This window comes from Sus scrofa, chromosome 3, assembly GCF_000003025.6.
Source record: "Sus scrofa isolate TJ Tabasco breed Duroc chromosome 3, Sscrofa11.1, whole genome shotgun sequence".
NCBI classification, from domain to species: domain Eukaryota; kingdom Metazoa; phylum Chordata; class Mammalia; order Artiodactyla; family Suidae; genus Sus; species Sus scrofa.
The window spans coordinates 103071452-103086947 of record NC_010445.4 but is presented as its reverse complement, the minus strand read 5'-3'; the positions used below and the strand labels follow the sequence as shown (position 1 = coordinate 103086947).

At 39.3% G+C, this 15496-nt stretch overlaps 1 protein-coding gene across 2 annotated transcripts in view; it reads right to left on the bottom strand.

Annotated features, from left to right (window-relative positions):
- Positions 1–15496, bottom strand: part of EIF2AK2 (double stranded RNA-dependent protein kinase) — a 55713-nt gene that overhangs the window by 9794 nt on the left and 30423 nt on the right. For both annotated transcript variants that reach the window (XM_021085862.1, NM_214319.1), the window contains 4 exon segments: positions 14132–14248; positions 11814–11994; positions 8231–8359; positions 2384–2485 (listed from right to left, as the gene is read on the bottom strand). In XM_021085862.1, coding sequence (XP_020941521.1) covers positions 2384–2485; positions 8231–8359; positions 11814–11994; positions 14132–14248 — 529 coding nt within the window.

Sequence of the window (15496 nt, the reverse complement as noted above, 5' to 3'; positions counted from 1 at the left end):
TACATGCCCTAATAAAAATGACACTGCCCGCTATTCCCACACACACTCTTCACACTCCTGTCTCCATGGCAGCATTGCCTTCTTACTAATTTGGACCATTAGAAGCCAATCATTTTGAGTTTATTTTCATGCATTGTGTGAGGGTGTGTTCCAGTTTCACTGATTTACATGCAGCTATTCTGGTTTCCCAGCAATGCTTGCTGAGAAGACTGTCTTTTTCCCATTATATGTTCTTGTCTACTTTGTCAAAGATTGACCGTAGCTGTCTGTGTTTATTTCTGGGTTCTCTATTCTGTTCCATTGGCCTATATGTCTGTTTTGGTGCCAGTACCACACTGTCTTGATGACTGTGGCTTTGTAACATTGCCTGCAGTCTGGGAGAGTTATGCCTCCTGCTTGGTTTTTGTTCTTCAGAATTTCTTTTGCAATTCTGGGTCTTTTGTGGTTCCATATAAATTTTTGGATTGTTTGTTCTAGTTCTCAAAATGGCTTAAAGACTTAAATATAAGACAAGACACCATCAAACTCCTGGAAGAGAACATAGGCAAAACATTCTCTGACATCAATCTTATGAATATTTTCTCAGGTCAGTCTCCCAAAGCAACAGAAATAAGAGCAAAGATAAACCAATGTGACCTAATCAAACTGACAAGCTTTTGCACAGCAAAGGAAACCAAAAAGAAAACAAAAAGACAACTTTCAGAATGGGAGAAAATAGTTTCAAATGATGCAGCTGACAAGGGCTTAATCTCTAGAATATACGAGCAACTTATACAACTCAACAACAAAAAAGCCAACAACCCAATTGAAAAAATGGGCAAAAAACCTGAATAGACATTTCTCCAAGGAAGATGTACAGATGGCCAACAAGCACATGAAAAAATGCTCAACATCACTGATTATTAGAGAAATGCAAATCAAAACTACCATGAGATACCACCCCACACCAGTCAGAATGGCCATCATTAATAAATCCATGAATAGCAAATGCTGGAGGGGGTGTGGAGAAAAGGGAACCTTCCTGCACTGTTGGTGGGAATGTAAGCTGGTACAACCAGTATGGAGATTGGTATGGAGATACCTTAGAAATCTATCCATAGAACTACCATACGACCCAGCAATCCCACTCTTGAGCATATATCTGGACAAAACTTTCCTTAAAAAAGACACATGCACCCTCATGTTCATTGCAGCTCTATTCACAATAGCCAAGACATGGAAACAACCCAAATGTCCTTCGACAGAGGACTGGATTAGGAAGATGTGGTATATGTACACAATGGAATACTACTCAGCCATAAAAAAGAACGAAATAATGCCATTTGCAGCAACATGGATGGAACTAGAGACTCTCATCCTGAGTGAAGTAAGTCAGAAAGAGAAAGACAAATACCATATGATATCACTTATATCTGGAATCTAATATAAGGCACAAATGAACCTTTCTACAGAAAAGAAAATCATGGACTTGCAGAAAAGACTTGTGGTTGCCAAGGGGGAGGGGGAGGGGTGGGGTGGTTGGGGAGCTTGGGGTTAAGAGATACAAACTATTGCCTTTGGAATGGATTAGCAATGAGATCCTGCTATGTAGCACTGAGAACTATGTCTAGTCACTTATGATGGGGCATGATGATGTGCGAAAATAGGATGTGTACATGTATGTGCAACTGGCTCACCATGCTGTACAGTAGAAAAAAAATTGTATTGGGGAAATAACTATTAAAAAATAATATTTTTTTAAAAAAGCCAGTCAATCCTTCAGAGCCCAATTTAAATGCCTCCACGAAACCTAAATCCCTACAGCTGGCAAGACCTCTCTCCTAGCTGCTTCCATAAGACGTTATGCCTTCTTCTAAAACATTTTTAGTATTCTCTTACATTATCTTCCCTTCTAGAATATGAGCTCCTTGGAAACAAGGCTTATTCATTTTTACAACCCTTGGAGCACTTAGCACAGGGTCTTATGCAAACCAAGCGATCAATACAATTTTACAGATTGACTCCAATAAAAAGAACAGCTATTTCCAAAGAAGACGAGTATTTGGTTTTTAACAAAAAGTACTGGTTGCCCAAACTTAGAAGAGATAAAAATTCATTTTTATTCTTTTTTTTTTTTTTTTTTTTGGCCGCACCTGAAGCCATGTGTAAGTTCCCAGGCCAGGGATCAAACCCATGCCACAGCAGTGACCAGGGTCACTGAAGTGACAATGTCGGATCCTTAACCCACTGCACAAGGGAACTCCCCCAAACACATATTTCATTTTTGGTCAACACTAATATGCTCCAGCCTATCCTCACACAAGGGCAATAACAGCTGCAGCAGCACTTTGGACATGACAGCCTATCATTTTTGTGGCTTAATCTTTTTTGTGAGATTATTTACCTTCAGTGTTTCTGAAAAAGTGCGACATATGTGAAGAAGTTCTGCAAGAATTAGCCCCAAAGCATAGATGTCCACTTCATTTCCATAGTCTTCTGAAGAACTCTAAAGAAACCAAAATGTATTCACATTTGTGACTCATGCATTCTAAAGACAAAAATGTTATTTAACACAAATATCTTATATTACACAACAATATATGCTTATTAGCAAGATTTGTGGAGTCTGACTGCCCAGGTTCAAATCTCTCTCATGAAATTGTTGAATCACCTGTTGTACACTAACCGTCAATGTAGGAATCTCAACCATAAAAAGGTGATAACAATAGTTTTAACCTCAGAGTTTGACTGTGGGGTAAAAAGAGACGCATCAGGTAATGCAGTTTAAAAAATGCCCAGTAAATGACTTACATGCTACTGTTCACAGCAGATTTATTCATGATACTCCATAACTGGGAGCAATCCAAAGGTCCATCAACAGAATAGATGAACAAATCATGGTTTATTCATACAGTGGAATAGTATTCAGCTACAAAAAAGAATAATCTGCTGGCATAAGCAACAACTAGAGGTTCTCCAGCAGACATTACTCTGAGGGAAATAATCAAATACAAAAGAGGACGCATATTGTATGATTCCATTCATATGAAGCTCAAGAACAGGGGAAACAAATCCATGATGCTAGAAATCAAAGCACTGGCTGCCTCTGGGCAATGGAGAAGAGTTACGGATTGGAAAGGGGGGAATTTTCTAGGGTGAGGAAAATGTTCCACATCTTCATAGGCTTGTAGGTTTCCCAGGTCTATGCCTTTGTCAACACTAAAAAAAAAAGTACATTTAAGATTTATCTACTTTCTAGTGTATAAATTATTCCTCAATAAAAGGTGACAGTTACAGGATGCAGAAGATATTTAATAAGTGGGAGTTAAAAGGGAGCCACCGGCACCCCTATTATCTTCTACTTTCATGTTTTGCACACACACACACAAAAATTATGTTTTTATGCCAAATGATCCCCAGAGGGAAGAGGTATGTCCCCTCTTCATTCTAGACTCTTAGCTCAAACCATCAGATAGCTCAGTGCATTTTTTTCTTAGATGACAAATTAGTAGAAGTATTTTGAAAGATATATTATCAGTAAAAAAAAAAATCATCTTTAAAAGGCATTTATCAATCAAAAATAAAAACAAGAAAAACACCCCCAAAATATGAAAATAGACAAAAGCCATCAATCAACATCTATTAGAGTAATGAGTCCATATATATGCCAAACATTTATGAATTGATAGCTGTACAATTCATGCCATGTTCATAGCAGCAATACAGTGATACACAGTAGTCAAAAGGTAGAAGCAACTCTAATCATTGATGGAACAGATTAACATAATGTGGTATGTCCACACCATGGAATATCAGCCTTTGAAAGGAAGGAAATTCTGACACAGGCTACAACATTGATGAATCTTGGAGGTATGCTCAGCAAGATAAGCCAGTCACAAAAGGACAAATACTGTATGATTCCACTTTGATGAGGTACTTAGAGTAATCAAATTCATAGAGAAAGAAATCAGAGTGGTAGGTGCCAGGGTCTGGGGGAAGGGGGGAATGTAGAGCTAGTCAATGGGTCCAGAGTTTCAGTTTGGCAAGATGAAGAGTTCTGTGGACGGACAGTGGTGATGGCAGCACAACAATGGGAATGTACTCACTGCCACCGAACTATACCCTTGAGATTGGTTAAGATGGTAAGTTTTATGTTATGCATATTTTACCACAATTAAAAATAAGTAAATATATTTAAAAAATCAATAGCCTCACTAATAGCTAATTAGACACAAGGAGTCCCATTTTCAATAGCAAGACACTATACAAATTCAAGGCAAAGCATTAAAAATATAAACAATCTTCACAAAGACAAAAATATTTTCCAACTTCATTGAAGAATATAAAAGTGGTCTTGAGGTAGATTGTATTACTTCTTTTGCTTGTGCACTGGTCTCTCAGAGAAAGCATGCTATTTCCCCACTATGTTTGCCTTGAGACAGCCAATGTGCTCCAGGCAATGATTTTAGCAATGTATGCCACTGAGAAGCAGAATCTTAAAAGGTTCTGACACTGCTTTTTGCAATGAGGACAGCAATACTCAGATAGGGTTCTTCCTTCTGCCTGGGTTCTAGAATGGAGACAATGTGGACCAAAACTGCAGACAAGAACGCAGCCATAACATCACGGGAACGAGAAATAAATCTTTGGTATTGTGAAGATCACTAGAAATCAGGGTCATTTGTCAACACAGTTGGGCAAAAGCTGACTGATGGGGGATTTGAGTAAGTAGGAGAAATACACCAGTTTCCTGGAGAAGAAGTCTCAGATATATAAAATGTCAGTTCTCCTCAACTGAATCCTTAAATACAAAGCAATTGCTGTCAAATGCCAGTTATGGAACATGACAAGCTGATCCTATAGTTTATTCGAAACAGTCAATGTGAACATGAAGAATATTTTTTCTCTAGTTTTATTGAGACCTAATTGACCTACCACACTCTAAAAGCTGAAGGTGGAACTTTTTTTTTTTTTTTTTTTTTTTTTTTTTTTTTTTGTCCTCTTGCCATTTCCTGGGCCGCTCCCGCGGCACGCGGAGGCTCCCAGACCAGGGGTCCAATTGGAGCTGCAGCCACCAGCCTATGCCAGAGCCACAGCAACGCAGGATCCGAGCCGCGTCTGCAACCTACACCACAGCTCACGGCAACACCGGATCGTTAACCCACTGAGCAAGGGCAGGGAGCGAACTCGCAACCTCATGGTTCCTAGCCGGATTCATCAACCACTGTGCCACGAAGGGAACTCCGAACATTTCTTAACTGAAGAATAATGTTGGGAGGTTGTTTTGTTCAAATACAAAAATTTATTTTATAATGCTATAATAATTAAAACAGGATGATACTAAAGAGAAAAAAATAAATCAACCGGATTACTGAGTCCAGAAATAGATCCTAAGTGTGTGGGAATTTAATATATGATAAAATAGTGTATTTATATTGTGTTAAAATATATAATATGAAATTTACCATTTTAACCATTTTAATCTGTACAATTTAGTGGCATTAAAAATGCTCTCAGTAGGTTGCAGACGCGGTTCGGATCCCGTGTTGCTGTGGCTCTGGTGTAGGCTGGTGGCTACAGCTCCGATTGGACCCCTAGCCTGGGAATCTCCATATGCCGTGGGAGCGGCCCAAGACCAAGAAATAGCAAAAAAAGACCAAAAAAAAAAAAAAAATGCTCTCACAATGTTGTATAACCATCACCACTACTAGCTTTTTTTTTTTTTTTTTCAGGGCCACACCTGCAGCATACGGAGGTTCCTAGGCTAGGAGTCAAATCGGAGCTGCAGCCACTAGCCTACGCTACAGCCACAGCAACGTGGGATCCGAGCTGCACCTGGGAACTACACCACAGCTCATTGCAACACTGGATCCTTAACCCACTGAGTGAAGCCAGGGATTGAACCTGAGTCCTCATGGTTACTAGTCAGATTTGTTTCCGCTGAGCCATGATGGGAACTCCACCACTACCAGCTATTTGCAGAACTTTTTCATCATCCCAAACAGCAAATGTACCCATTAAATAACAACTTCCCATTCCTCTCCCCCCAGACTTTTTTGTCTCTATGAATTTTCCTTAAAATAATGTTTTAAATCATTAACTATTTGATACATGTGATGAGGCAATTTCATATCCACCTGGGGAAAATCAAGTTATAACCCTTCTTCGTATATGTACAAAAATTAATTCAACCAAAGAACTAGCAAAAACACAAAGTACTTTTATAATCTTACAGAAGGAAGGACCTCCAAAATAAAAATGATTAACCCCTAGCCATAAAGAAAAATTGATAAATTTGACAACTTAAAAGCTTCTATGCCACATTATAAATGAAGAAATAAAAAGTGACAGCAAAGGAGAAAAATTACATTAATAACAGGTACACTATCAACACCCAAAATATATAAAGATTCTTTACAAATAAATTAGAACAAGAAAACCTAATTAAGAAAAATAAGGAAAGGGGAGTTCCTGTTGTGACTCAGCGGTTAATGAACCTAACTAGCATCCATGAGGATGCGGGTTCGATCCCTGGCTTCACTCAGTGGGTTAAGGATCCGACGCTGCCATGAGCCGTGCTGAGGGTCACAAATATGGCTTCAATCCCACACTGCTGTGGCTCTGGCATAGGCCAGCGACTACAGCTCCAATTGGACCCCTGGCCTGAGAACCTCCATATGCCCTGCGTACAGCCCTAAAAAAAAAAAAAAGAAAAAAAAAAAAAGATAAATGAGGAAAGGATATAGAGAATTTGCAGGAAATTTTTAAGTAAATGCATGTACAATGACCTATCCTACTAAAAAATCTGGAAAATGAAAACTGAAATAGCAAAATATGCCTCATTCATCTTACTGACCAAAACTGTAGTCTGATAATATCCTGGTCTGAGAGTGTGAGGGAGGAAGTGGCATTCTCACACACTTTAGTAGGAAAGCACACTAGAATCAATTTTGGGGGATGACAATTTCACAGCACTTATCAACTTTGAATTGTACCTGTCATTCTAACCAGTAATTTCACTTCAAAGATTCTATCATTGGAGTTCCCTGGTGGCCTAGTGGTTAAGGATTCAGCATTGTCACTGCTAAGGCTCAGGTTCCATACCTGGCCTGGGAACTTCTGCATGTCATGGATGCAACCAAAGAATGAAAAAAGATTCTATTATTGATTATCATAGAAATATTTGTTTTTAGGAAGTTCCCGAGTGGTGTGGTAGATTCAGGAGTTAGCATTGCTGTAGCTGTGGCACAGGTTACAACTTCAGCACAGGTTTGATCTCTGGCTCAGGAACTTGCACATGCTGCAAGTTTAGCCAGAGGAAAAAAAAGAAATATTTATTTTTAGATTCAAACATAAGGAGGAAGACATATAACCTGTTTGTAAATGTAAAAAGTTGGAAAAAGCTAAATAAATGCCCATCAATTACGAAATAGTTAAATGAGTTATGGTATTTCAATACTTTGGCCTACAATACAGTTACTTCAAAGAATGTGTCAGATCTATAGATGTAGAAAGATTATGATACATGGTTGAGGAGTTCCTGTCGTGGCTCAGCAGAAAAAAATCTGACTAGTATCCATGAGCACACAGGTTTGATCCCTGGCCTCACTCAGTGGGTTAAGGATCTGTCATTGCCATGAGCTGTGGTGTAGGTCACAGTTATGGCTCAGACCTTTCGTTGCTGTGGCTGTGGTGTAGGCCAGTGGCTACAGCTCCGATTTGACCCCTAGCTTGGGAAGCTCTATATGCTTCGGGTGCAGCCCTAAAAAGACAGCAAAATAAAATAAAATAAAATAAAATAAATCAAATTTTAAAAAACTGTCACAAAAATAACATTATAGTATCCCTGTAAAAAAAAAAGTATGTATTTTTTATGTTTAAAAAGTCTCTATAACTATATATTTGTGTCTATATATCTTTTTTCAATGGAAGGTCACGGGCCAGAGATCAAACCCTCACCATAGCATCGACTCAAGCTGTTGCAGGGATGACACCAGATCCTTAACCTGCTACACCACAAGAGAATTCCTGTATCTACATAACTGTAATAACTCAAGGATAATGATTTAAAAGGATAAATCACAAATTCTAGTGAGAAGAGTAGGAATAGAAAGGAAGGGTAAGGTGAATTTTTCCACTTTTATTCTATTTACTTCTGTACTGTTTTAATTTTATGAGAGATGTCTATCATTTTTATAGTTAAAAAAATGAAAGAGGTAAAAAACATAAACAGAAGGGAAGGCAATCTCACCTGTTCTGGGCTCATGTATCGCAAAGTTCCCTTTCGACTTGTCCGCTTTTCATCATTTTTCAGGGATGTTACAAGTCCAAAGTCTCCAATCTTTATTTGGTTTGTATCTACTAAAAATATGTTACCTGGCTACAGAAAAAAAAAATTATATTTATAAGTACCAATTTGACAGACTGTCATCAACATCCAAATCATATTTAGTATATTAAGTTTTTATATTTACTTATAAGGCATTCACCTTACACAGGCAGCCCAAAACAGGAAATTTAATATCATCAGTCTTTAAAATGCCACTGAGGAAGTAAGGACTCTTTGGCTGACAGCAGAGGCTTTGGGCATGGCTGCCTTAAATATCTGAAGGTAAGTGGAAGGCGGATTCACTCTGCATGGTCCCAGGGGATGGATCCAGGACTGGATGGTGGAAATAATCACAAAATTTGCTTTAATATATCCTGATCTACTAATTATGTGGTTTAAAAAATGGAATTTAGAGAGTTCCACATCCCAGGAAGTATTTAAGACAGGGCTGGACACTCACTTGGTGGAAATGTTGCAAATATGAGTCCAGGATTTGATGGGGGTTGAAGTAGATGCCCTTAAGATTGCTTCCAGTTTTGAGATTCTCAGAATGAGTTTATTCCCAATAATTCTGCAGAATATCATGTGCAGAATTTCCTGGGGAGGCCTCCTTTATGTCCATTTCTCCAAGTTCCTGATAACCTCTTCACAAACATATCCCCTCTATCCTTGAAGGGATACCAAGTTAAATGGACACATTTTTTTCTATGTGGTTCTTTAAGCAGATTGAAGGAAAAAAAGGGGGGGAGAATAGAAAGAAAAGGAAGAACAAAATGAGGAATGTTCTTCCCATTACATAACTTTTATTTATTTCTTTATTTATTTGCTTTTTAGGGCCACATCCGCAGCATATGGAGGTTGCCAGGCTAGGGGTCTAATCGGAGCTGTAGCTGCCAGCCTACGCCACAACCACAGCAATTCAGGATCCAAGCCATGTCTGCGACCTACACCACAGCCCACGGCAACGCCGGGTCCTTGACCCACTGAGCAAGGCCAGGGATGGAACCCGCAAACCTCAAGGTTCCTAGTCAGATTCGTTTCTGCTGAGCCACGACGGGAACTCCATACACAACTTTTAGAAAGTATTGACCAATATTCCAAAAACTATGAAAACATGAAGGTTGTTGATGAGGAAACTAATATTGTGTCATTCTTGAAAAGGCTACTTTCAATACAATACTGGCCTATACATACACACCAGACTCTAGGAGACAACACTTACTAGAGGGCCTCATAAAGAAAGTGAAAGAGACGAGACCATAAGCCCAAGAAGGCTGAAAGAGGAGCTTCCGAGAACCAGTCTGAAAAGGCTCATGGAGAAATCAGCAGTCAGATTAGAACGAGCCACTGTTAGATTGGAACCCACCACCGATAACACAGTTGGAAAGCTGCTGATGTGTGGGAGTATGGAGAGAAAAATGTGCCTCTGCCTTCCTACAAGTTACAAAGTAGGAATGTCTGGGTTTGCAAGTACAACTACTGGTCCCACGCAAGTCTATAACCTGACTCTGAGAAACAGGAGGTTGCATTTAGGATACTGTCTAAATATATAAGCTGGGTGGGCCAGTCTAATAAGAATATTAGGCTACTTGTTGATATCTTACTAAAAAGAAAAAGAAAATCAATGCCACTTTTAGTCTATTCAGTGATGATATGACTAGGCAAAATGTTGGGTGGTAAAGGATAAAAAAAGTTATAAACTTTATACAGGAGGCACAGGAATAAAGGTTGATGATCAGGTTGAGGCTGTCTTAGGAACCTGGGCCAATTAGGCTGTAAGCCCTCACCCCTAGAAGGCTCTATATCCCTCACCAGTATCTTTAGTCTAGTTCTCAAGATTCTGACAGAAGGTGGTAAAATTTGGTTGACTTTATAGAATAGGGGCATTGGGTAAAGACTGTTCCCTGGCAAAGCCACCAGCAGCAGGTATTTTGCAAAGCATCACAAAATAAGGTGCATGTCTTTGTATGCATCTTCTCTCAGATATCAGAAAGCAGTAACTGTAGCAGTGAAGCTAGAAAAGCTGAAGAAGATGAAAAAGAAGGCTCAGTAGTATTAAAGTTTAACCTTTGAGAATCCGCAGAAATAGAGTGAACATTCTATGCAAAGGCACAGGTACAGGCATTGCAAGATACAGGAGGGAACTGGCAGACCAGATAGCAGAAGCAAGAATCCCATCAGCACCAATCAGGATTTCACTAACTCATCCTGAGGAGGGCCTGGGAGGTGATACCCAAACCTCGGTGTAAATAGTAGAGGAAATGACTGTGTAAATAGATAATTTATTTGCAAATAATTGTATAAATAGATAATTGTGCTTCATTTCTTATTTAACTCTATATTTGATTTGTTTCACAGTGAAAGTATAGTCATTCTAAATGTATCCTTTAGAACGCAGTCCTTACAGCATTCCAACTTTAAAGAACACCTTTAGATACTGTTAAAGAGAGATCTTGGAACCAGGTGAACTCCAACATGAAGGGATCAGACATCCAGCCTCTCAGCAGGCCAGGGAAGCAATACCACTTAAGGGTCATTTTTCCCTACCTAGGCCCAACTATATACATAGAATTTTTTTTCCAGGAAATTGTTTGCTTCGTTTCTCATTTCTGGCTTTTTTAGACAGGTGGGGTAAATTGACAGCCAAGGTCCATATAGACAAGGCACGTCTATCTAATCCAGAGTGATCAGGAAAGGCTCATAAAGGAATTGGGACCAAAGGGGACAAGCAGAAAAGTGTCCCATGCAAGAACATGAGCAAAGGTTGGTGATGGGTTTCAGCATGGCCAGTTTGTGATGTCCGTAGGCAAATCAGAGGGAACAGTGTATGGAGGAGAGACTGAAAGCCTCTTCTGTCTCCCTTCTTTCATTTTGAGGAGGAAATGGGAAACTGTTCATCGAGACCATGAAAGAAGTTAGGAGGCCAGAAGAAAAAGAGAATATGAAGGTAAGCTCTGTGTGCCAAAGTTTAGATTACTATGAATTTCCAATTGTGAGGCACAGATGTCTAACCAAATGCCAAGAAAATTCTAGACTTTGGACCTAAAAAGCTGTGACCGCCTCAAGAGTAAAGACTGAAAACTTGGAGAACCATGTTCCCAAAGCCCCCGTCACTGGAGTCGCTTGTGCTGCTCAGACGAACCTGAGTAGCAGTAGAGGCAGGGACAGAGCAGCCAACAGGCTGTGCCAGCCACAGTAATTATCTGTACGGAAATATTTAGTATATTAAAGCTATAAGTGTTTACAACTAGGGTGTAACTATCAGCCAGTACAAAAAATAGGACTAGAAGTGAATGAGCTTCTTTCTATAGAGCTCACTGTCCCAAAAAGTTTACTAGCCCTGGAGACCTTCTGAGTGGTTCTACAGACTGGTATTTGCGGCAAGTTCTAGATCTATTCCAACCTCAGAGGATCAGAGATGTTATTTTCTCATGACTGCCAATCAATTCCAAAACAGACTTTTAAATTAATTATCAATTCCTAACAAAGGACATTTTCCGCTTACCTTAAGGTCTCTATGAATTAACTGTTTTGAATGTATATAATGCACTCCTGTTGTTATTTGTTCAAAGAATTCCAAAGCCAAACATTTATCTGGTTCCTTGTTTCTTTGGCTGTCAATCCATTGTTCCAATGTCCCTTTATCACAGTATTCCATTTGGATGAAAAGGCACCTTGTCTTTGATCTGGGTATATAGTTCACAGGATGTTAGATTTAGCAATAAAAATAAATATATAAAAAATACACTTAAAAATACATTTTTAGGCGTTCTCTTGTGGTACAGTACGTTAAGGATCCAGCACTGCCACTGAAGCAGCTTGGGTTGCTACTGTGGCAAAGGTTCAATTCCTGGCCTGGAAGTTCAATCCCTGGAACTTCCACATACTGTGAGTGAGGCACAAAAAAAAAAAAAAAAAAAAAAAAAAAAAAAAAAAATTGTTGGAGATCCCATTGTGGCTCAGCGGAAACGAACCTGACTAGTATCCATGAGGATGTGGGTTCGATCCCTGGCTCTGCTCCGTGGATTAAGGATCCGGTGCTGCCATGAGCTGTGGAGCAGGTCATAAACAAGGCGTGGATCTGGTATTGCTGTGGCTATGGCGTAGGCGGACAGCTGCAGCTCTGATTCTACCCGTAGCCTGGGGACTTCCATATGTCTCGGGAGCAGCCATAAAAAGACAGAAAAAAAAATGTTAGGAACTTTATCTTCTTAAAAATACCAAACAGGTCTCAAAACAGAAATCTAACAATAATAGATTTGAATCAAAACATAATAAGCCATTCTTTGTTTAAATCGTAAGTTCCCAGACATCCAAAGATTTCTTTAGCTAAGCCCATTCTTTAAAGCTGAAGGACCATGATTATCTTTGCTAATAGATAGGAATAGGAGCATAAATACAATGGAACTGCAGAAAACCAAATTTCATTATTATATACAGTAATTTCAAAACATTTTAATTCACCATTGGTCTACTGAACATCTCTTTTGTGAAAGGCACAGAACAGGCACCTCAAGATAAGAAATGAATTAGACACTATTCTTGCTGTCATGAGGATGACAGGAGACAGATAAAGGAAAAATAAACCTAAAATAACAGTTCAAGCATAGGAATCCTAACAGAAGTGCCAACAGATTGCCATGAGATATAACAGAGAGGACTGACTTTGCTAATCATGCAGTTTTTTTTTTTTTTCCTCTGAACTAAGCTGGCCTCAATATTAATTTAACTTCTTTGAGCATATATTGACTAGAATATAGAAAAGAGGGAGCCAGTAATTTGCCAAAAGCTGAAGAAGTCTGTATGCTGACAGCACTCCTGAAACCAATGATAAAGGTCTCAATTACATGGGGTGGAGACAGGGCTGGAGTCAGGAGCCTGTGAATGAACAGGCCCAGAGTGGCCTCAGGACTGCACTGAAAGGACTGTCCCCTGGAAACGCTGGTGACCTTCACAGGGAGGTGCCAGCTCTTTAAAACCCTTTAGCTCTTTTGCATTGACTCACCTCAGACAAAACAGGAGTATTGCAAGGTGGGGTGCCCCCCATCACAGCTCAAGGTCCCCAATTCTTTTCACTCCTCACCACCCCACTATAAGTGGTGCAGCTGCATTTGAAAGACACCCCCTGGGATGTCTTCCTATTGCAGCTCAGCAGGTTAAGAACATGACATAGCCGCTGGCCTCACTCAGCGAGTTAAGAACCAGCACTGCCCCCAAGCTACTACGCATAAGTAGCAGATGTGGCTCTGATCAGGTGATGCTATGGCTGGCAGCTGAGGCTCCTTACCTGGGAACTTCCATATGCTGCAGGTATGGCCATAAAAAGAAGAAAAAGAAAAAAAAAAAAAAGAGACCCCTGGCTGCACCCCGCCAATCAAGTGAAGGGGACAACAGCAGAAGAGGGAGCCTCCAATTGCAGCATGTATAGCATGAACAGCACATTCAAACCTTCAGGAGTCTGTATTTATGGCCATGTCTGCTTTTATGGCTGGCAGTGACTGAAGTCAGGCACATGAGCAAGCCCTCACCTTAAACAAGGGAGTAGGAAAGCTAAACCTGAGATTTCTGAAAACAGCTGAGGACAACTGAAAAACTTTTTTTTTTTAAAGGAAGCTTGGAGCAACGAGATGAGCAAGGAAAAGATTATTAAGCAGGCAATGAAGAGTCTGCTTAACTGCAGATCAAGTCAAAATAGTGCCTCAAAGGATGTTTCTAGTTGTGATTGTTAAATGTAAGAATTAATGGCCATATGTGGTGACCCACAAACAGTAAAGGACAGTTTCTTCCATCCTATTATAGTTATGGGCATCTCTTTTTAGTTACCTTAAAGTATTCATGCTTTGCTCAGGATCATAATCATTCCCATCCCAGCAACCGTAGTAGAGAACAATATTTGGATGTTTAAGCGTTGCCAAAGCTTTCACTTCACGCTCTACCTTCCTGGTTAAAGAAACAGAGAACATACCTGGGTCAGTATACATCTTTGATAACAACAAAAAAACATCTCTACCAACAGGAGACAACTACCTGCATTTCCTTCAAACGGCTGCCATGGTTCACATACTCTGAGTTTTAGAATGGAAGCCAGGAATACTCAAAAGGAAAAAGTGAACACAGAAAAAGCACAGCTGATCTCACTCTCAGCAATAAAAGAAAAAGCAGGAGTTCCCGTCGTGGCGCAGTGGAAATGAATCCGACTAGGGACCATGAGGTTGCAGGTTTGATCCCTGGCCTCGCTCAGTGTGTTAAGGATCTGAGTTCCTGTGAGCTGTGGTGCAGGTCGCAGATGCGGCTCAGATCCCGTGTTGCTGTGGCTTTGGCGTAGGCCAGCGGCTGTAGCTCTGATTAGACCCCTAGCTTAGAAACCTCCATATGCTTCAGGTGTGGCCCTAAAAAGACAAAAAAGACCAAAAAAAAAAAAAAAAAAAAAGTGAGAGAAAAGAAAAAGCAATGACAAATTATTCCAAACATTAGGTGATTTAAAAGTCATTTGTAGTAGTCTGTGAACTGCCAGTGATTTTTTTTTTTTTCTGGAGCTAACTCATCTATTACGTTTTGTTTAGACTTATGTTAACATCACGTTGGATTTCATAAGCAAACCCCATTTGGGTATTAAGAGCAGATAATCTGAGCAGCACAAAGGACCCAATTCAGAATTTTCAACGTATGGCAAAAATACACAAAGGGGGTGATCTATGCAGAAAAAATGAAACTTCACAATGTAGGAGCTTTATAGGGATGTGTAGTCAACAGCTATGATAATTCTATGCTAAATGGAATAAAGAAATTCGAGATTTCAAGGAGAAAGGATAAGCAAACATTTTAGAATTTTTTAATTTGAAAAGTTCTACATGACAAAATATTTGTAAAAATAAAGAAAAAAATTACTCATATCAACAATCTTAACACAATTATTTTAGACTATTTCTTATAGTTTTTCTTCATATACATGTTTATATATTTGTCATTATGGTATGTATTTTTATTCTATTTTTCCCACATAATATGTTGTCTTCATAATTTTCCTCTTTATTATACAGTCTGTATAGCTACCATGTATAAACTTTTTAATGTAAGACTTCAGAAGTATGAAAAATAGAGCAAATAGTAGAATGAACCCCTACCTGGCTATCACTGTTTCATCAGATGAAACAGTTATTAACTCCTGGCCAATGTTGTTTCATTTAT